Genomic DNA, 21,596 nt, shown 5'->3' with positions numbered 1-21,596 from the left:
ACGTTGTACATTCCTCCTGTAGAAACAAGCAGTGCTGATTCTACACAATGAAGAGGAAAGCAAACTTCACTTCCTGTTAGAATAGATGTTTTATGTAAGCCCTTCCCCTTTTTTAATTAGTATTTTTAGAAATTTCTCCTTTTAATGAGTAGTTCCTCAAGCCTATTTAGGAAATTTTCAGTGAAGAAGTTTGTTCTTACTGCTCATCTGCTAGTATAGTTTCTTTGTGAGCTGTAGTCATTGCCTTGTGTATCTGCCATCACAATACCAAGGAAATCGTGGAACACAGATCCTGGTCTTCGATCAAATTGCAGAGCTAAGGTACTAGCAAGTGAAATAAAATAGTTAAATCCACTGCTGTGAAGAATTTGTAGGAAAGCACACAAATGCCAGATGCTTTAAAAAAAAAAAAAATCATGACTTAGGAAGTCTTGGCATGAATTTTATACAAAGTATTACTAGAGCAGGAGAAAAAGCAGGCATGAAACCAAGGGAAAATGAAGTCAGGAGTGACTGGGGAAAAGAAACATGAAATGTTTCAACTTTTAGAAAGCTACTAATATTCAAAAAACTGAAGAGGGGGCTTTTACTAAAACAACAGTAGTGTAAAACCTAGATGAGTTACTCGTGTAATGCTCTGTTCAGGATTATGAACCTTGGTGTCTAATCTGGTTTAGTCACAGGTGGAACAGTTTTGTAGCTATTTTCCCAAATATCTGGAAAATGACAAAATTAGTATAAATAATATATAATAAATGTAGAACACATTTAGATAGACTAGAATACCACACTATCTCTAGCTTCTTTTTCCTTTAATTAAAGGTGTGCTTGGTAAAATTTGTTTTCAACATGCTAATTTCCTTCTTTACTGGAAGCACGTTCTGGGTGGAAAAAGGAAATGCAGTTTTGATGTAGTCCTGAATACTTGATTTTTCCATTGCATTGGGCAGAACTTCTTAAGACTGCTTTCTCCCGGTAAACTAACTTATCCAGGTCCATGTTACAGTCTGAAAAAACATCTCTAAAGGGAAACTATAGAAAGGATACGAGATAGAAGCTGGGACTATCTGGAAGACTGCTGGGATAAACCACGCAAGTAGGAACCACTGCACTGTCTGTGGCCCCTCTCTCTTTTGCCACCTTTTAAATTTCTTTTCAATATAAGTGGATGGTGGAACTTTAAGATACTTTGTTCTTGTCTATGCAAGTCTTTGGGATTCAGAGAACAAAATATTAGAGGCAGCTACATTCACAGAATGAAAAGTACTTCAGCACTACTTAATAAAGGTTACAGTTTTGGAGAGGGAACAGGAAGATGATCCTGCAGAATCTAATTGGTACTTGTTTTCAGTAGTATATGTGAAGACATAAATTAATTACAAAGTGCCTGGGATTTTGAAAATGCAACTTTGTAATACATACATTTTGCTGTTTCTGAGGGGTTTTGTGCTCTTTCAGTGCACCTGGTTCTGGCTACCCTGACAGCAAACATGGGTGTGGTGAGAAGTTCCAGCAGGTCCAGATAAAAACTATTATTTAACTTTCATTAGCTTTACTTTTTCTTTTTCCCCCAAATAACTCAAAGCAGTTTGAGTCAAAGTAGTGGTAATAAATGAAATTATATCACATTCCCCCATAATAAGGGAAATGATTAAAATTTTAAATAGCCCAAGAAAATTTTCCTAAGAGAGAAACTGGCACAGAATATGCTAACAGCAGAGCAGCACTTAAATAGTACAGCAACCTTTCTCCTCTGTTTTTTAAAGTAAAACAGAGCTTCTTAGTTTTGTCCTGTTCCTTCACAGATTTAAGCACAAATGGAAAAGCCAAGCATTATGTATGATTTCAGAATCTGGGTATTTTTCGGTAAATTACCTAAAAAATATTGAGAAATTATTTGGAGGGACTGTAACAATTGTTTTGGACAGAACAGGGTTTTTTTGATTGTCTCCTGAAGAGGTTTACAAAATAAAAAGTTAGAAACATAATCCACTGGCTCTCAGTTTTATTAAGTAAGCAAATTTTATATATAAAGTATAACATGTTCCAAATATATTAAATAATCGTGCAAACCTGTTACAAAGAACAGTGAGGGGAAAAAAGAGCAGATAATAGCCTATGTTTTCTTTTGGAGTCCTCTCTCAATTCTTCTAATACATTTACAAGCTTTAAACATCACAGACCAAAATCATAGATATTATATAATGGCTCTTCAAAGGCTAACCAAAAACTGGGGTGAGAATAATTTAAATGACAGTTCAATTATATTTTTCCAGTTGAAATATTGTGGGAGATATTCTTACACTTAATAGGGCTCTGTCCCACACACTGTGGGTGTATAAGAGGAATATTAAAGCTGAACACTTACCATAGTAGTAATAGTGATAGATCTAATGGTTGGAATAACATGAGTACATTCAGGTAAACTTTTGGCAGGTCAAGATAAGATGATAATTCAACTTTGTGGAACAAAATCTCACTGAAATGATACATGCCCTTTGTCTTTAGAGTGGAATTTTTAAGTATAAGACTGTAATAAAATATGACCATTGACATTTTCCCATTTGTGATGTGGTATACCCCACACATATACATGCATGCCACCAGCCAAGTATTTTCTTAGTTGAATTATTTGGACAGATTCTTTGAGTATTCTGAACTCCTTTAGTTTTATCATTAAGAATGCCAAAATGCAGTTTGAGGCAAACTGGCATTAAAAGTATGTATGGACCCAACTAGATAGACATTTTGGTGTGTGTTTTGGGATTTGTTTTGTTTTGAAATGAGGGTTCTTGTGTGTGTTCTAAGCAACTGCATGCACACTTTCTAATTTTAAGAGTTTAAATTTAAAACATTTTTACAAAAAGCTAAACAGACATCCATGCTAGTGAATGAATTACATGCAGCACCAATTAGAGCATTGCACACTTACTACAGTGATTTACAAACACCAAATACTGGTTTAACATCCATTTTCACTCATTTTGTCATTGAGACTTACATTATATTTGGGTCAACCAAAAAACCCAAAGAGATTTATAAAAATTTTACAACAATTAAACAGTAATGTTTAAATCTACAAATGAATAAAAGCAAACTACTGTAGCTCAATTAAGACAACAGGACTAACTAGTCAAAAAATCTATATATACAATCTAATATATTACTAATATGTAATACTTACAAAAAAAACCATTAAATAACTTAGGCTGACATCCCAGAAAGCATTTGATTTTTGAATCATAACTAATAAATCTAAGGTTATGCACTTTTAAGTGATAAAGCATGTGAAAGTAATACAGCTAAAGTAAAAGATCAGTAAATCAGAACTCCCAGAGAAAGCTCTGGTTCCCACTAAAGTCTACTGCTTAAGTCCTGTTGATTGCAGTAGGCCAGGATTTCACCTCCCCACCTTTTTTTTTCCCCCCAGTTTTTCATTAGGATTTTAATTTTTATAGATTTTATTAAAATATAGATTCTAGAACTGTTCTCTTACAGTTTTAAAACATATTTAAATATCATGCTCTCAAAAAGAGCACTTATACACAGTCTTATATTTACAATATAGACAGTTATAATCATGTGTTTCTGAAGATCAGCTCTTCTATGTAAGAAGAAATCTAAGCTTATGTGCTGAAGATTAATGACTGTGTCAGTGTTTTGAATTGACTTGTAAACATATCTTAAAACAGATGTGGATGGCTGAATTACCATTTAAACTAGCTGATCAGAAGAGACTACATTACATATAAGTTTCATTACTTTGAAGGAGAACTAGACAAGCACACAATTTGCAAACTCTTTCCAGAAGGCTATATTGCCTATTCTGTAATTCTATGGAGGACAGCTGCTCATAGCTTTTTAGAGAAAGACAATTTGCCTTTAAAGTGCCCTAGATAAATGGTATGCTGGATTTGTATTGGTATAACATTTCCATCCTTAGAAAAAGACGTATTCTATCAATCTACAAGACAAAAGTCAGTGAAAACAAAAATGACTAGACAAGTCCTACAAAAATTAGTATCTCCATAAACCACCCAAAACTTCATACAGTAATTTCTGCTCAGGCTTCAGAATTAGAGTGCATCAAAAACACCTACCAAACCCCTCTTAAAATAGCTCATCTTTATAATTGGAGAAAAAGGGAACAAACATTTTTCTACATATAAATATTTAATTCCATGCAAGATGGAAAGTGTGAGTGCACAATAAACTTCATTTTAAACCTAAATAATTTATAAATTAATCTGTTAAGACTAAGGCAGAGTCTACAGCAATTATATTGTTATATTTTAAACACATGCAGATGAGTTGTTAACACCAACATTTTTACATAAAGTTCTAGTGCAAGAATGTATCTGCTTAATAAATAGACTAAAGATAACTTTATGTAATGCTTTGAGGTGTACACACAGTATCTGTGCATGTTATAAACTGGTTCTGAAAAGTTGTCCTTGCTTGTCTATAAACTATAAGTGCCCATTTTAAATAAAAAGAGCCATAATTACCCATGGGCTACTTCCCCGTGACACATGGTGTCACAAACATTTTGGTGAAAATGTAATACTGAAGTTAATCTAGAGATGCTTTTTTACACAGTTTTTATACAATCAAGAAAAAGAGATACAATTTGTATCAACAAACAAAAGGTCATTTCTGGTTATTTGAGGCATTGCTCTCAGCTGCTTATACCATGCAAGAGAAGATAAGAGAATAAAACTACTTGGAAATTAAAATTATAAAATGTTGATTAGTAAGAAATGTTTTGAAAACTGGCCAAGAGTTAAATCTGTTTTCTGAAATTATAGAAGTGTCTGAAGATTTATTTTTACCATTAACAGATCAACTAATAAAAAAGCTTAGTTATTTTTAAACACCAAATGTGAAGACAGAATCAACTTCAAGCTAACTCAGTTTAAATACATAATGACATGGTCATTATGTAATGTAAGAATTGGAGAGGTTCCTGCACCAATACTAGAATATTTATCATGTGTGAAATGATGTGGCTATCAAACACCAGTACATTAACTATAGGTGCACCTGTAATTGCTTTTATTATCTGACATGAACACATTTTTGCACATGATAAATAGTCCACAAGATATTTTGAATCAAGCCAACCATTATTACAGTAACACAAGTGGAAGAGATGATGTAATTTTGTTCCTCAGACAAACATAACCAGAAAGCAGCATGCAAGCCATTATCAAAACACCAGAAACAACCCTGACTGCAGCCTCACGTTCTGTGTGTTTCACAGTAAGAAACATTTAGGCAGTGTCACACCTTCTCATGAAGAAACAAAAGGCCATTAAACCAGGCCTTCTCAACTTTCATGAAAAAAACTACAGTAGAAGTCAACAAGTCCTAGCTCGAGACATATCGAGTTAGTAATGGTTTAAAATGTTGAAATATACAGTGGATTCAAAAAAGGGCGTCCAGTCAGTGCAGCTTAAAAAAAACAATAAACGCCTCTTTTGGAGACATTTAGCTACAAAGGTTCCCACCCTGAGCAAGATAACCAGTTGCGCAAACAATGCCACACACAATTTTCTTCTCACCTGTTGAAACAAGAGCTCTAAAAGCTTTCATGAGGCAAATGCACACCTTTGCGTGGATCTCAAGAGCACAAACCAGGAAAGCTTTGCCACAAGCTCAACTGTAGCATCTCTTTTCAAGAACCAGCCCCCCCCTCCCGCCCCGCTCCCCCCAGTCTCAGGTTGACCTGTACAGCGATCTTTAATGCTAGTTTCATTCAAATGCCATCCCTGCTCCCAGAAGAAGGGCTGCAGTTACTGCTGAACGTCCGTGTTTGCTAACATCTTAATCCAATTTACTTGAAAATTAGCAGTTTTTAACCTGTAGCATTTCTATTCATCCAGAATGGTAGTTGTTTACAGTACAGGTGACAGCCAATTCTGAAGAGAGACACTACAGTTAAATTCCTTTTAGTTTATTGACTAAACCTCCTCCACCTACCTTAGTATTTTGGTCCTGATTTGATAACAAATTTGGCTTCTGCTGTATGGAGCCAAAGTATTGGACTTCCTAGTAGATACTCAGACTCTTGGTGAACAGTTGTAAAATTTAAGAAATACCAACAATACTGACATGTAAAAGCTGAAAAAGAATAAATCAGTTTTGCTTTTACAAACTGGATATTTTAATTTTTGCCAAGTTTATTTTTTCTTAAATATCTGACATGCCAAGAGGCACTGTCAAGTGACAAAGCTGAAATCCTAAAGGTGATCTGGGAGTGCATAGAGCATACTTTGAAAGGCCAATTAGGTATTTATAATCAAATTGAAAGTATACACTAGTACATGCAATATAATTGGTAACATAATTTTGTATTAACAGCTTTGAGACACTGAATGTGACATTCTAGTTCTTAATGTTATATCCATGCAGCAAGGTATGCATTTCCTGTAAAATACTATTAAAAATCCCTATATTTAAAATCTTAAAATTTACAATGCAGTCAGCTCTTATACAGTGCCTAGGCATATATATATATATATTTATATATATATTTATATATATATATGATTATATATTTATATATATATGATTGCTACTGTGTACAGAATTTTATACTAGCATATTAAAAAAATATTTACAATAGATTTGCCCACTTCCAACACCTAAGTTTTCCTCCAGTTCCTGTGCTGTATAGTTTCATCAGTCTAAAAGAGGCTGTAATGATTTAACGCCCTGTTCTTAATTTGGCAACAATCACAGCTGCCAGCTGTTGTGCATCTGTCATGTGGGGATTCTTCTCCATCACAGAAAGGACAATGCTTGGAGGGAAAATATTGCAGAGATTTTTGTATGTTTGATACTGATGTTCTGGGATGATATGTGGTTCCCGTGGCTCACCACATACCCCAATCCAGGGATTCCGCCAGAGTTGCTCCATCTTCTCAGGCATGCTTCTCACCATTACAGGCTCATAACATGGCTGCATGAGGTTGTTACTCAATGGATACGAGTGATAAGCATAAGAGTCTGATGCACATGGTAACGGATCCCAACTAGCATGCTGTTCTCGACAGAGAGGTGGTCTTCTCTGCCTTGTTGGGTTACTTTCATAGAGCCGTGAGTCAGAAATACTGTCCATTCTTGTCATGACCAAGGCACGGCTTGGTTGTGCAGTTGGATGAACATTTTGAGGCACAGGGTAGTCTCCTGGACAACTGGACCGCGCTCCAACAACTGGATGCTGGGCATGTAGGCCTAAGTGGGAAACCGACTGTTTGCGGAGGGATTGCTTAGGCTCTTCAGTTCCGTAACTCTGAACTCTGTTTAAGGCTTCATGGTAACCATGGGAAAAAGGCTGAAGACGATTTTGTGATGAAAGTCTGTGGATCTTCACATTGTCTTCTGGACTGGCATCTGCTACACCCAGATACAAGTCATTGTAAGAGGAATAAGCATCATTACTTGTATGGCTTAAGCGATTTTCAGGACAGGGACTTGAGTTTCTAGAATACATCCCCTGGTCTGCATCAGCCCCATAATAATCTGTGTTACGCATACTACTTATGCTCAAGTTGGAAAAATCACTGAGTAAGGAATAATAGCCATGGTCCCCTAACGATTCATATTTGGGATACTGGTCAGTATAGCTAATTGAGGTACCATGGCTATTGGTGACCAGTATAGGAGGATATTGCACACTGGACATGTGTTCCAGTGAGGATTTCTGATGCGTGAACTGTGAGGAACCTGGCACTGGGCTGCTTGCAGAACGAGTATTTAATGCACCAGCTGCATGGCTTTTTGGTGGAGGGAGTGTTGGTACACTTAATGCAGAAACCAGAGATGGGACAGAGCTGGCCTCCGACTTCCGGGCTACTGATAACTTTTCCTCAGGCTCCACAGCTACCGATCTAATGCTTGGATCTGACTGACGTTTTGGGGTAATGCGTTTCACTTCAGAATTGATCTCTCCTTTGGAGCTGGATGGCCCTGTGCCACATTTGGCCAAGGCTCCCTCACTCATAGTTTTCACAGCAGATAATTTGGCACTTATTCGAAGCTCATCCGCTACTGACCTTTGAGGCTGGTTTGCCCGTTCTGGGTGGTAATATTTACATTTGTGCCCATAGGTGCACTTTTTACCTGCAAGAGAAGTGTCTTCAGGTTAAATAAATCAAAATCTAATCAACACCACTAGCTGATATCTTTATATCTTTCACTGTTTCTTCTCAATAGTGATGATTGTATACTGTCACTGTAAGGAGAAACTACACGTACAGGCAATCACTGACTGCTACCTGTATGCAGGTATATCACTGCAACAAGGGCAAAATACGCCATTTTTTCCCTACTGCTCATGATTTAAAATACCAACAACATACTCAGGGCTGTATAAAACCAAACATCTCCAACAAAAGTTGTATAGTTATGAATCTCCCTCCTTGAATACAAACCAGAAGAAAATAGCACACAACTCTGATATCCACAAGGCATTTGGTAATATTTTGAAATATCTGGTTATCTTCAACTTTCTGCTATATTGTTATTATTAATATAGCTATGCTAGGTATAAAAATGGATATAGTGCTTGGATGACAACAAGAAAAATGATGTAATTTGCTTTTTAAGTAATGACAAGATGTTAATTGCTTACTTGACCTCCCTTTCAATACAGCAAATCAATCCGACTTACACACTTACCGTAAGGACATGGTTGTTTTTTATGTTCAGGAATAACGGGCCTTTTCCTTAAGAAATTTTCAAGGCTTGGACCATGGCGTCCTAGAGGATCATCAGGAGGCATAAATCTAAGGGGAAAGAAATGTAAATTTCAGTTTTTACCGAAGATTGTGAATCAGCAAATTCCCTTACTTTTGAGAAAACAAGCACATACTTGTCATTCACAAAAGAATACATGAGCAGCCGTTCCTCTATGAACTTCTTCCATTCCGGTTTTTCATTTTGAAGATCCCGATAGTTGTCATTTGATACAATGATGCCATCCGAGTCAAAAGCAAGTTTTACTATGAATCGATCATCGTAGCAAACGACTCTTCTTCCCTGAACTCTTCGAGATGGGGTAAAAACAAGAATTTTTTCTTTCTCCAATTTACGTAAGATTTCTTGATCTGTAAAATAAGTTTAGTTGAGCAGCTTCTCAAAAGTTTTAGAAGAAATGAATGCAGCCTTTGGAATATGAAACTTCCTCTTTTCTGACAGTGTTGTATAATTGTGCTCATAGAAAGTCCTCATTATCACAAAAATACCTAGGTGTAAAGTGCCATTAAGTATTTCTGAGGTTTCTAAGCAATTGGCAAATATTCAATATTTAGGCTTCATAACCACTCCTACACCTCTGTAAACAGCTACATACTTTTTCTTACTCTTTCTGAACATGTCAAGAACTCAGTTGTTACCATATTACAAAAGCCTTCTTGGTCACCCAGAGGAAAACATAAGTACTTTCTATGTGTCAAAACCTATGCTGCCTCTTCAGCGCTCAAGATTACCCTACTAAATGAATCCCTGGCCTGATATTACTTATTTTATACTAGCCCAGTAAATAAGAATGAGTTCTTATATTCTTAAATCTCTTTGCTAATGGGAAAATTACAAATACTGCCTCAGGAGTGTTGAAATGATCCACTAACATTACAAAAAGCAGCTTTATTTTTAGATGCAGCTGCTTAATGCGTGTTCCTTACCAGTGAAGTTGTCCTGTGTTTTCAAACAAACAGATGAGTGCTGTGCAACCTCGTGGCCACAGCCCAGTATGTAGTGCCCAGCAAAGGATGACATGCTTGTGTCTTGATGCAATACAATTTCTTACCAAGGTGTCAAAAACAAAAACAAAAACTAAAAAACTAAAAAAAAAACCCTAGATCTGTTACCTGTAATTGGTGCATCAGGTCGAGACTGCTCTTTTCTCCATGCAGGGACAAACACAGTTATATCTTTATGTCCTTTTTCCAGAAACCAATCAACAGCGAGTTGAATTCCCCGGCAGGAAAATCCTTCTTTATTCCCATGACTGAAAAACATGCAAAAGTGTTATATTAACAGCATTGAGAAAAAGTTACTTTGGGTTTGTTTGTTTGTTTTTTAATATGCTGTTATGGTCTAAGAATATAAGGGAAGCAAATTTTGTAAAGACAGGTAAGCATTTTTATTAGACCAGCTTACATAATTGGAAAGAGACAATTGTCCAGAGCTATTAAAGCCATCAGATTACAACAACGCTGCTACTTAAACACTGCAAATAGTGAAATTTTGCTATCCCAGAAATGAAAAATATCAATTGAAGTACCCTAATGCAAAAGGTTTACCCACTTTCTCATTGTATTAGCTGATCTAATGAAAGATACCACCATACCACCTTCCCAAACAAACTGGGCTTACCTTAAGTATCAACATGAAAAGTTAGCAATAACAAAAAGAAAAGAATTAATAGTGCTGACTGCCACAGCAGTGGTTTAAACATCAACCTTAAAAATACAAGTTTCCCTAACACTAGGTATGTTTCTTTTTTTTTTTTTTTTAAATAAGGACTTTATATTTTTAAGGAAAGTAAATTACTCAAAGTTGTACAAACCCAAAGAAAAAAAAAGTAAATTGTTTTCTGAAACACATTGGTGTCTCTACAATAGCACTCAATTCGGATAAAGGGGTTTAAAGCTGCTTTATAACACCACTTCAGTTTAGAAAATGGCATAAGAAGTTTTTGTAAAGAAAAAAAAATTTAGAGATTTGCTGGAAACTATTTAGATCTTAATTATGCAATTCAGTGCACCTCATGGGTGCACCCTTCTTACTTTGCCAAACATAGAGTGAACTGAAGTATCAAGTTTTAAATCCCCCCAGGAATTAGTTCAGCAATGTCTGAACAATATGTAAGCACATATATAAGAGAAGGAAATGATTAATTATAATACACATAATATTATTCTACATAGCTCTAAGAGAGCCACACAGATCCTCATATTATAGCTGGATTTCATGTTTAGATTCAAGCCAACATTTTCTTTGTATGAAAAATACAGTGCATATATCCCTGCTAAACCAGGTAACCTTTTCAAAATACATTTATTAAAATTTTTTGCTTCCTCAACACAACTGTAATTTTTCATCGATCATGATAGGTCATAAGCTGCCCAGTTAGTTTGGCACCATTCATTTTTTCTGCAGAAACCTCTACATGAATTTGTAAAGAAAATGAATGGATGTCTTCAAATCATTCCATCCATTTCAAAACGTGCTCGCTTAGTCACCCGCGATGATGTGCTGGTGAGTGGGATCCTCACCTGAGCGGTCAGGGGAGGGTGCTGTGCATGGCAATGACGCCCCTTACTTGAGAAAACCCAGGGGCCTAGCACGGGAGTCAGAAACACAGGAGAGGACTTGTCTACAGCAGCCCTGCAGCGCACAGGGCAGTCCATGCACTTCAGCTGTAAGGAAGCTTTGTGGCTTTATATAATGCCAGGAACTTCTCTCATTACTAAAACCTGCTGGCTGTACGCAAAGCAGCTTCTAGCTACTGCACCGTCCTGTCCCAAGCTGTTAATTCTGTGTAGCATCACCAAAAACCGTTTACTTCAAGAAAAATTCAGTCCTGAAAATGGAAATGGTTCTTATATAGCCACCTTAAGTTACATATACACATTTTGCCATAAAGGCAAAGCCGCTGTTATCATCATCAATGACTGCAGTATCTTTAAAGGTGAGAAATATATATTGTCCCTGCACTTTTTAGGTAGTCTCAGTCTGTACAGCAGATGCTGCATAACTAAAATGTTTGAGTCTTACTAAAATTGTCTTTAGCAAAGGAATCAAATTATTCTGTGGATTATCATTCCAAATTTTACTCTAATATTATTATTATTGGATAAAAACATCACAGATTACTAGAAGTCTAGGAAGATGCATGCTCTTTCTGGGCTCAAAATGTCATATAAAATAACACTGAAACAGACCAAAAATATTTAGATATTTAATACCAACTGTATAACTAAGACCTATGAATCACTGACATAGTCCAAAGCCTTGCAACTTAAATTAATAATTAATACAGAAGCAAGAAAAAAATATATATATACACACACACATACCTATACAGATAGATATAGATATCTATGTGATGTTGCTTTACAGCAGCATCTTTTGGATGGAAGTAACCATAACTTGGCAGTGTAAAAACCCTGTATATAAAATAGTCTTTTAGAATTTGGAGTTTTATATATTTCAAATCTCAATACACCTAAAAAAAAATCTGAATTTTCTTAAAACATTGAAAAAAAATTCAGGTTACAAATTTTTTTGCCGCAGGAAGCTAATACTGAAGGAAATCTATTGTACAAACCCTGCCTGAAGAAATCCTGATATCACTGATCACCAGACTGTCAAAAAAAATCACTTATAGAGATTCTTACTTTCTCAATGACAAACAAAGCATTTGCTATCTGAGCTGTGTATTCTACAGATATGAACGTAAGTGGCAAGGGACAGAAATCTCTGAACAAGTGCTGACCCAAGCAGCAATATGCACATGCACACACACACACGCTTGTCTGAGTACACAAGCACCATAGCTGTGTAAGTCAGCACTTTTAGCTCATGCATAGCATTACGCTGACAGAGGTAAATTGCTTCCAATTCTGAGTGGGCTTGATCAGCAGTCACTCAAATATCCTGAAGTCTACTGCATATTATCAGCATGCACTACATGTCATTTTAGAAAGAAGCAGGTTTTCTTCACCTATTCATTTACCTCTGGACATTAAATTAAAATATTTGATAACATTCTTCAGTGAGTTAAAAAATTAAACCAATCCCCACAAAAGCGTGCTACAGCTAAATTACTAGACCAGAAGACAGAGGGAAGAACTTGATTAAAAATACATATATATGGGAGGAAGGATGAGGGGAACACACCTAGAATAGGAATTGCATAAAAGGAGTAATAGCATCTATAAAAGACTGGACTAAAGAGTCCATAAGAAATATTTATTATTAATCTAAATATACTACACAACTCAAAATGACATTGCAAGAATACTGTTTTTTTTCCCATAAATATCTTGGTGATTTTTTCTTTTAAAATGTTGTAACAGGGAGACCCACCTCATAGCCACATTGCTTCCATCAATGACAATTGGCCTCAGGTTATCACTGTTATCCACAACTTCATCCTCAAGTGACAGTTCAGGGCTTGCTATCTCCTTCGGGCACAGGCCTCTCGGCACCAGAGTACTAGTGGTAGTGCTGGCACTGCCTTGTCCCTCTGATTCGCTTTTGTTGCCAAGTCTCACAAGCTCTGCCAGAACATCATTGATGAGGGCATCTGCTCCCAATTTATTCAGTACAGCCTGGATCTGATCTCCTGCATATCCAAGCTTTAAAGCAAAATCCATTTTAGCTTGGTATTCCTTGTCCAGGTTTGTTTTGCATTCTTCCAGCTTCAAGTCTTGTGTAATACTGCTCTGTGAAAAACTTGGGCGATCCAAACAAGGGGAGCGACAGAGCGGCCGATGTGGTTTAGTGGCAACCTCCTTCTCTCTCCACTGTATATTGCTACAGCTGCTTCTGAAGTATGGTTGCTCAGGTTCACTTTCTGAGCTCGTCCATTCCTCAGATTCAGCACTGCATTCCCCAGCATCTTGTTCCACATTTCTGTCTTCTCTGGTGTGCCTCTTCTCCATTTTCAACTTCCCCACCATAGACCAGGCCGTCATCACGTTCAGCTTCCGGCCAGAGAGCTCAAAATTTCTCTTTCATTTCCAAAGCCACCTGGGATTCGTACTCAGTTGCATCTTGTTGGCTAATTACAGGTTTACACAAGGCTGGAGTTAATTTGCCTTGCCTACTATGTTCTGGCATAAACAACACCAACATGAAGTTTCTTAAAAAAAGGGGGGGGGGGTAAAAAAAAAATAGTTTTTGTTAAATTCTGCAGAATACTTGACTACAGTAATTTTGTTTACAAGTCAGTAGAGATCCCTAGACATTCAGATTTCCATGTAAAAATTGATCATAATAAAGCATATAATTTTGTTGTCTCTTTACTCACAAATTAAATTCCCTTTCCCTCCCCCATTAACTGTATGTACAAAAAAAAAGTTCCCACACAATAAATTTACAGCTGAAATTAATGGAGTATCTCTACAATATTTAAAAGAACAACACAGAAAAGGGTGACCCACCACTTCCAATAGAAAACTATCTTTACAGTTGTAGCCTGTCTGCTTCAGGAACGACTGTGTGGAGTTCCAATATGCATAAAATTTAACAAACACTTTCAGACTCTTCCAGTAAGGTTTCTATCATAGCTGACAAGCTAAACCATCTTAACTTTAGTGTAAGCTGGCTGCTAGACATGCAGAGGTCACTGCAGAGACGCACAAAGTTTCTGCAAGATGATCATTTTCTGTTTTGTTTACTGTACCTACTGCACTGAAAATTCCAAAACCAAGGATGGATATTACTGCATTTTGACAGATTCACACTCATAGTGTCAGGATATGCACTTAAAATTCTTGTCTTTTAACAGAACAAAAAAGGTTCAAGGAATTCTAGTGAGAGGTCTGACAAACTAGAAGATTAACTGGTGGCCTGTGAAAGGCTGAACTGAAGTCATGAAGCTTTTGAAAAATAGTTTTAAAAAGGAATTTCAACTGCAGCAGCGCATGTTTTAGAGAAAATGACAAACTCAGACCCAGATAGAAATGCAGGAAGCTGAAGAAAATTGGTTCAGAAAGGTGGAGCAATATAAGGAATTCATAAGTCAGCACAAAGGGGACTTCAACTATTTGACCACCAGGAGAATTGACAAGTTGACCTAAGTATTTAGCAAGAGGCCTGCTTTCAGAAAGTCGTATCCTCTCCTCTGTAAACCAACAAACTGATAATGCAGGACCTATGGGGTCCTGTGGGTAATGGAAGTAACAATGTAACTGTCTTGAAGAAACCATTTATTTTAAATCCACTTGCTTATTTTAATAAATCTTATTCTTGTTGAAGTTACTGCTTTTAGATGTAACAACAGACAAAAGAGAAGAAAGAAAAGGTACCCAACTTCTAATAAGAGCCATGGGAGGATATAGCCTTTGGAATCTACAAACTGTCTTAAAGCTATATCTATAGTAGAGACTTCGGTTAGCACAGATGCTGTCTGAAGAGGCGTGAAGAGCATGATCCTGGCTTTAAACAGCAGTCACAGGAAAAAGCCCTTGTACTGACACAGTTTTCAAATATACCTTCAATTTTAACAGGATAGCCAGTTAGCTTTGTGTTCTGAAGAATTTTGCAGATGCAAGCTATGGATGCATGAAGAGCTTTTTCTCAGGATTCTTATGAGAGTTTTTGTGGCATAAAATAGGTGTGATTTTGGCACAGGAACAGCATTTGGCCAAAGGAGCCCTCTCCTAATGAGCTCCTTATGCACCCACAAGGAGCAGAAAAACTGAAAGAGTAATCCATGTTTTGGGGGGGTATTGGTCACTAGTGTCACTTAGAATAAATTTACATCTCTTTCATGTACCTTTTTCAATTCCTCTCATGTCTCTTCCACTCCTTCAGGTTATGAGCAAGCGTTAAAAGAAGATAAACTCTTCCTCAAAAGAGCATACGCACTCAACCAAGTATGTGAATTATTTATATAGACAGCATTATCAAGTACACTTGTATTCAAAAGCTTTTAAAAAAAATCTTACTCCTGTCTCCCCAAGAGACCACATTGACTCTTATTTAGTTACTGTGGTCTACCAAAACAGCAAATAACAGGAGAAATACTCCCTTAACGTACAGCAGTATTACTCCCTTGATGTATAGTAATGCTACATCTAGAGACTAAATATAAGTATTGAAATCTGTTGGAGGGGGGCAGGAGGGGAATGTGCATCTAATGTAGCTAGAAGAGCATATCTAACACTGTCCATTTTATTATTTATTTGGTTTTCTTCCTGAAAATAGTATTTTAAATTGTTCCACAGAATGATATTCAACAGGCACTGAAATCAAGAGAATACCATGGAAGTGCTAACAAGTATTAATATAGTGAGCTAAAGCAAATGTATAAAAATACAATATTGCATCCTAAAAGTATTTTTAAAATGAAAACCTTGTTTTCACTATTTTGCTGAAAACAGTAAGGACGTTATACTAAGCATTATGAGCCACAAAAGAAAATGAAAGAAGAACCAGTGCACGCCTAAGTCAAACCTTGTTCATTCAGAGTTTTCATATCCTTTCATTTTTAGGAAATCAGATGCCGAAAAACCACAGCTCCAATATACCATGCATCTCAGAAAGCTACCTTAACTATTCCCCTGCATTGCTTGGAGTTTCTCTGTTGCTTACTGAGAATTTCAGAGTACAACAGGTCTACAAGAGTCATAAAACTTGATCATCAAAACCACCAAAACATCAAAGGCTGTCTAAGACAGATCCCTATTGGCTCAAAAAAAAGTTTGAAAGTGAAGCAAAGTTTATTTATCTGTGAGACATTTATGCAGTAATATTTAATAACCCTAAGTAGGCCAAGCAATAACATTCTACAAAACTCCACTTTAAATTATGCTTTTCAGTTATACATCTCACTTGGCTCTGGCAAATTTACATATAGGTGAAGATAGTAGATATGTATCCAGATACAATGACCTATGTGACTGCCAGTGACACTTCCTAATTCCCCAAAAACATATTTCTGCGTAGCTATTTTAGTTGTGATTTTACAGCTGAAATGTAGGGTACATTTGTTTGCTTTGGAGAAAATCTTGTATATTCTATTCAGCTCATCTGTTAGCTGGTAGACTGTCTAAGAGGGAATTATTCCTGTCATCAACTGCACAGTAAAAAAAAAAGTTTTGAGGAAGATAAAATCAGAATCTTCTAAAAAAAATTTAGAATTTTTTTGACAGAAGGAAACCAGAAGTTCTCTGTCTGTATGCAGCATTCTGCAATAAGAGGGTCTACAAGAGGAACTACTCCAAAATAGCCACTGAAGTTGAAATTTAATCTTACTTCAGTAAACAACTTTGAAATGTAAACATAGGAAATAAAAAATATATATACACAAAAGATTGTATTAATTATCGTTTCAATAGTTTTCTCCTGGTGTAGCAGAAAACTGATAACATCTTGACCATAACAGTTTAGTTTATTTTCTGGAGATAAAGGAGACTTAACAGCCTACAGAAACTGTCATATAGTCCTGGTTTCCATGTCATGTGGAGGAATGTCTAAATGACAATTTCTTTGGATGCATATTAACAGCAAGATCCTCAGCTACAATAGGGTGATTCTTAGGGCAACCAAAAAGAGAAAAATAGGTGGCAAAGGTGGCGAGCTTGATCCATAGGCATTAATAGCTTCAAAACTACTCCTGTGTCAGATGTAATGACTCTCAATTGCTCATGCCCTTTGTGTGATGTATGTATCATGCAAACACACACACAGAGTACCGCTGCAAAAGCCTAGTTTCCTTTGGAAATCAAGCCAGTTAAGGAAAATTGTAATCAGTCATATCTGAAAACTAAAAGGCAGAATTCTGAGTCAACCAACACTGACTATTTTTTAATAAATAAGAATTGTGTTCTAAATACTTAATACAATATGGAACACAGTTATCCAAGTAGCACAAAATATACTGCTTCCTTACATTTGAATGGAAATGCCAGTTTTGATTAGCTAGGTTTTAAAAACAGACACTTTTTGTCCTTTAATATTATACATTGAGTGAGTATTTCTCCAAATATTTATATATTTTTCATTATAGTACTCCTTACTTTCAGTTGAGGTAATTTCCTCTAGTATAGCAGTAATAATAATAACAATATACATAATGAGATATATAAAATATACAGTATATATGATAATATTTACAATACTGTACTTGGCAGCATAGATGCTATTAATCAGCTTAATCTGGAGTGGACTTCAGTTAGGACTCATGTATATCCTTGCATCTTGTCAAAATTAAAACATGGGGCATAAAAAATAGTGACAAAAGAAGATTAAAAGAAAGAAGTTATCCACACACTGCATCCTCAGCTTATATAAATGAAGCTATGCCAAAATATTCCAACTAGGGAACATTTTACAATATCTGCATTAAGACCTTTTTGCCCAAATTTATGATACTGTATTGCTTTGGCACTGAACAAAGAACAGTTTGATTCTGTTGGTCCAAATTTAAAGATCTCCATTCTTTTTCCCAAGTTATCATCATTTCTTTAACTGTAATGTCACAATAATGTTTTGGCTTTTGTTAATACTATCATGACTATTTTCCCACTTCTAGCAAATGATCCTAACCCCCTTGCCAATGGAAACCTGGTAAGAATGATCAGACAAAAGTTGTTAAGACTGAAAATAGCCTTAGATTTATGATGAAGAGAAAGGAGTTATTGTTAACCTCTCTGTTATTTTCATTTCAACAAGTAATTTTACCAGAAGTAATCCATTTACACCAATTATTAGAAGACCAAATTTATATTCACTTAGAAGTGTTTCAGTATTACTGTAAACTACAAGCAAAGTATGCTGCTTCCATTTAATGAACTGTGCATCATTAGGTTTCATGAATGTCACATTAAGAGGTAAAATATTACCAAAAAATCATATGACTCTGACTTTTCTTAAGCATTACAGCAACTTACCAGGCACTGTGAGTATGATATAAGAAGCCAATTGGAAGTGAAAGCAACCAGACTCACTCAAAAAGAGTCCAAGATTTTTTTAAGTTATAAAATAATTTGGGTAACAATATCACTATTACTTCTGCATTTAGATTTTTCAACTTTTTTTGTAAATGGCAACTATATAATTTTGTTCTTAATTTTTTTTCTCCTTCTTAGCTGGAAAATAATACATCTTATCTGTACATAAGCTGATTTCACCATTTTGTTGCATTGTCTCAATTTCACATACGTATCTCTAGCCTTCTGTTATCTAATATCATATAAGCAATTTATCACAAATATCATTTGTCTTTCCCTGAAAGTAAGCTCTTATTTTTAACAAAAAGAATATAGTTAGATTGGGCATCTAAATAATCCTGAATTTAAAAATTATTTAAAGCAAACAAAGAAAATTCACTCCAAGAACAAATTCCATCACTGCTGCTGTCATACTCACTTCTGCTGTGCTTCTAAAGAAAGCAGCGCAGATGCAATCCATGTTGGGAAGTGGTACTGTATATCTAGAAGGACTGCTGTCTGCCAGACTAGTGCTGGGGTTTTCTATTCTTTGGCCGCTAATGACAGATCGGTATATCTGTTATGAAAGCTCACTCTATGGAAACGCCCACTTCTGTGACTCATCTTGGAGTTTCTTGCCTTTTTTCACTCATGTCAACCTTTGGTTGAAAGCCATTAACGAGGGAAATTCAGCTGTGTCATCCCTCTCTTGCATAGCAGTGGAAAATATACAGTGTGTGACCTAATGATCATCATTATCTCTCAAATATTTGAGGTGGTAATTATAAATCTGCTAAAAATATCTTTGGTTATCTTCAAACAATTAAAATCTAAATCACAAGTTTTTTATAGAAATCTCCTCTTTGTATCTAGCTAGGATCCTGTGATGGAAGCACTAAAAGGCAACAGGTCCTGTCTGTACCAACCGTAGCCACTACCCTCTGTTTCTACCAAGATCTATCACATATCTTCCACAAAAAAGACATAGGATCTACACACAGTAACCTCTGGAAAGGTAAGAATTTTTCCTATTTTCTTTAAACACCTAGCACACAAAACAAACTTTGAGACACAACTTTTGTCAAATGGTTTAGATAACCTCTTTCATCAACTGCCATGCTGCCAGAAAATGAGGCAGGCAGTCTCCAGAGCCCACCTTTACAGTCCTGTCCCCCCATCAGAGAGCTCCTAAGAAACCAATCAGCTTACATAGAAGCCTCTTCGCACTCATCCAGTCACCCCTCTGTGCAACTTAGCAGTTCTGCTGCTTCTGTAGACTTGGGATATTGCAAGATTTGTTCCCAAATGCATAACCTTAAGATTTTCAAATAATGAGGCTCACCTCATTGTCAGGTCAGGAGTACCAAAACTAAAAGAACATTACAGCACAGGACCAAGCTTTTCCACTTCCACAGTTCCCCTCTGTTAATGTCAGTGGGAAAGAAGTGTTGCAGTGTTGCGTAGCTCCTAAGCCAGCAAACATAGTGGCAGGAAGAACTGAGCAAAGAGAAAGCAGCAGTAGCAACTTAACCCAGCAACTTAACTTAACAAAACCTTAACCCAGCATCCTTCTTCACATAATCTGGATTAGAAATCAGACTTGTAATACCATCATTCAGCTACAAAAACGGCACCATGGTCTCTCCCTCATCTCTTCACAGACCTGAACAGTCTAACCTCTACCCTACTGTAACCCCTAGAACTACTCCCAGCCAGTTGGTTATTGATATAGATTTACCTTGTCTCTCCACAGACTACGATCCAGATGCCAGTCCCTACACCAGCTAGCTCTATATGCTACAAGTCTTACACTACATAAAGCTCAAATTTAAAAATTCATACATAATTCAAATTCAATTCATTGAGGTTATAGACAGTTCAAGTACAACCTTCTGCACAAATGTACCTGCAGCAGAGATGCAAGAAAGACCTACAGAGTACTAATATGGAAACTGTAGTTATGAGGGAGGGAAAGACAGGAAAATAGCCTTCAGCTCTGTTTTCCATATTAAAATGTATTCTTTTGTATGTCTGTTTTACAGATAGTTACTATGAAAAAAAAGAAGCAGCATGAATACATAAGCAAAGACTGTGAGGGGAAAAAACAAACAAACAAAAACTATTCAGTAAAATCTTCCTCTTTTAAAAGACTAAATTGGATTTTAACGTATTGTCCTTCCAGTCTGGGGGATGGGGGGAGGGAGGGGGAGTTTGGGGCGGGTGAAGATGAGAGGGGAGAATTAGCAAGATAAATATAATATGAAGGCCAAAATAACAACAACAAAACCACAGTATTAATATACAGATTATTTCATGATCATTATTTGTAAAGTATAACAACTCCTTATTAAGTCTAAGGTATTTTTCTTTTGAAAAATCACATTGAGTTCATTTTAACATAAAAATTGATCTCAAAAAAATTATTTGACTAGATATTACCTCAGATATGTTTACATCCAACTAGTTTTATTTAAAGAAAAACAACTCTGTTTAGGGCAGATCCTGTTAAATTTTGAAAGGTTTGTATGACCTCGGATGACAGATGTTCACCTGAATGGCCGTCATTTCCTTTATCATGACTTCTGCTTAAAGGTCATGGAGGGTTAGTGCCGGGGTGCCACAGATGGCCAATTTGACCATCTTGTCAGCAGATGAAAATGCCTTCTATTTTCCCTGTCCTGCTAATGTTCCAAGCTGTGGGATAGAAAAATTGAGTTCCTAGGGAGAAAAAGAAAAAAAAAAGAAAGAAAGAAAATCAAGCTCCTTGGCATGGTAGGTAGACCCTGATCCTATTATAACTCATTAACGCACCGGTACTTTACAGGACATTTTACCAAAAAAGAGAAAAACAAAAAGCTGGTGCCAACTCCAGTATCACCCTCAGATGGTAGAAAGTAAATATAGCTGCTCAACTCCCAGAAA

At 36.2% G+C, this 21,596-nt stretch overlaps 1 protein-coding gene across 1 annotated transcript; it reads right to left on the bottom strand.

Annotated features, from left to right (window-relative positions):
* Window positions 1-6,535: 6,535 nt before the first annotated feature.
* Window positions 6,536-15,573, bottom strand: ZC3H12B (zinc finger CCCH-type containing 12B). The gene is made up of 5 exons (XM_067304189.1): window positions 13,102-15,573; window positions 9,876-10,015; window positions 8,879-9,113; window positions 8,686-8,792; window positions 6,536-8,127 (listed from the first exon to the last, which is right to left on the bottom strand). Exons 1-5 carry the CDS (start codon window positions 13,710-13,712, stop codon window positions 6,710-6,712), a joined length of 2,511 nt encoding a protein of 836 aa, XP_067160290.1. The 5' UTR covers window positions 13,713-15,573; the 3' UTR covers window positions 6,536-6,709.
* Between the last annotated feature and the right edge of the window lie 6,023 nt (window positions 15,574-21,596).

Source organism: Apteryx mantelli, chromosome 13, assembly GCF_036417845.1.
Source record: "Apteryx mantelli isolate bAptMan1 chromosome 13, bAptMan1.hap1, whole genome shotgun sequence".
In the NCBI taxonomy this organism is placed as follows: Eukaryota; Metazoa; Chordata; class Aves; order Apterygiformes; family Apterygidae; genus Apteryx; species Apteryx mantelli.
Note: the sequence above shows the minus strand (reverse complement) of the source record. Positions and strands in the feature narration are given on the sequence as shown.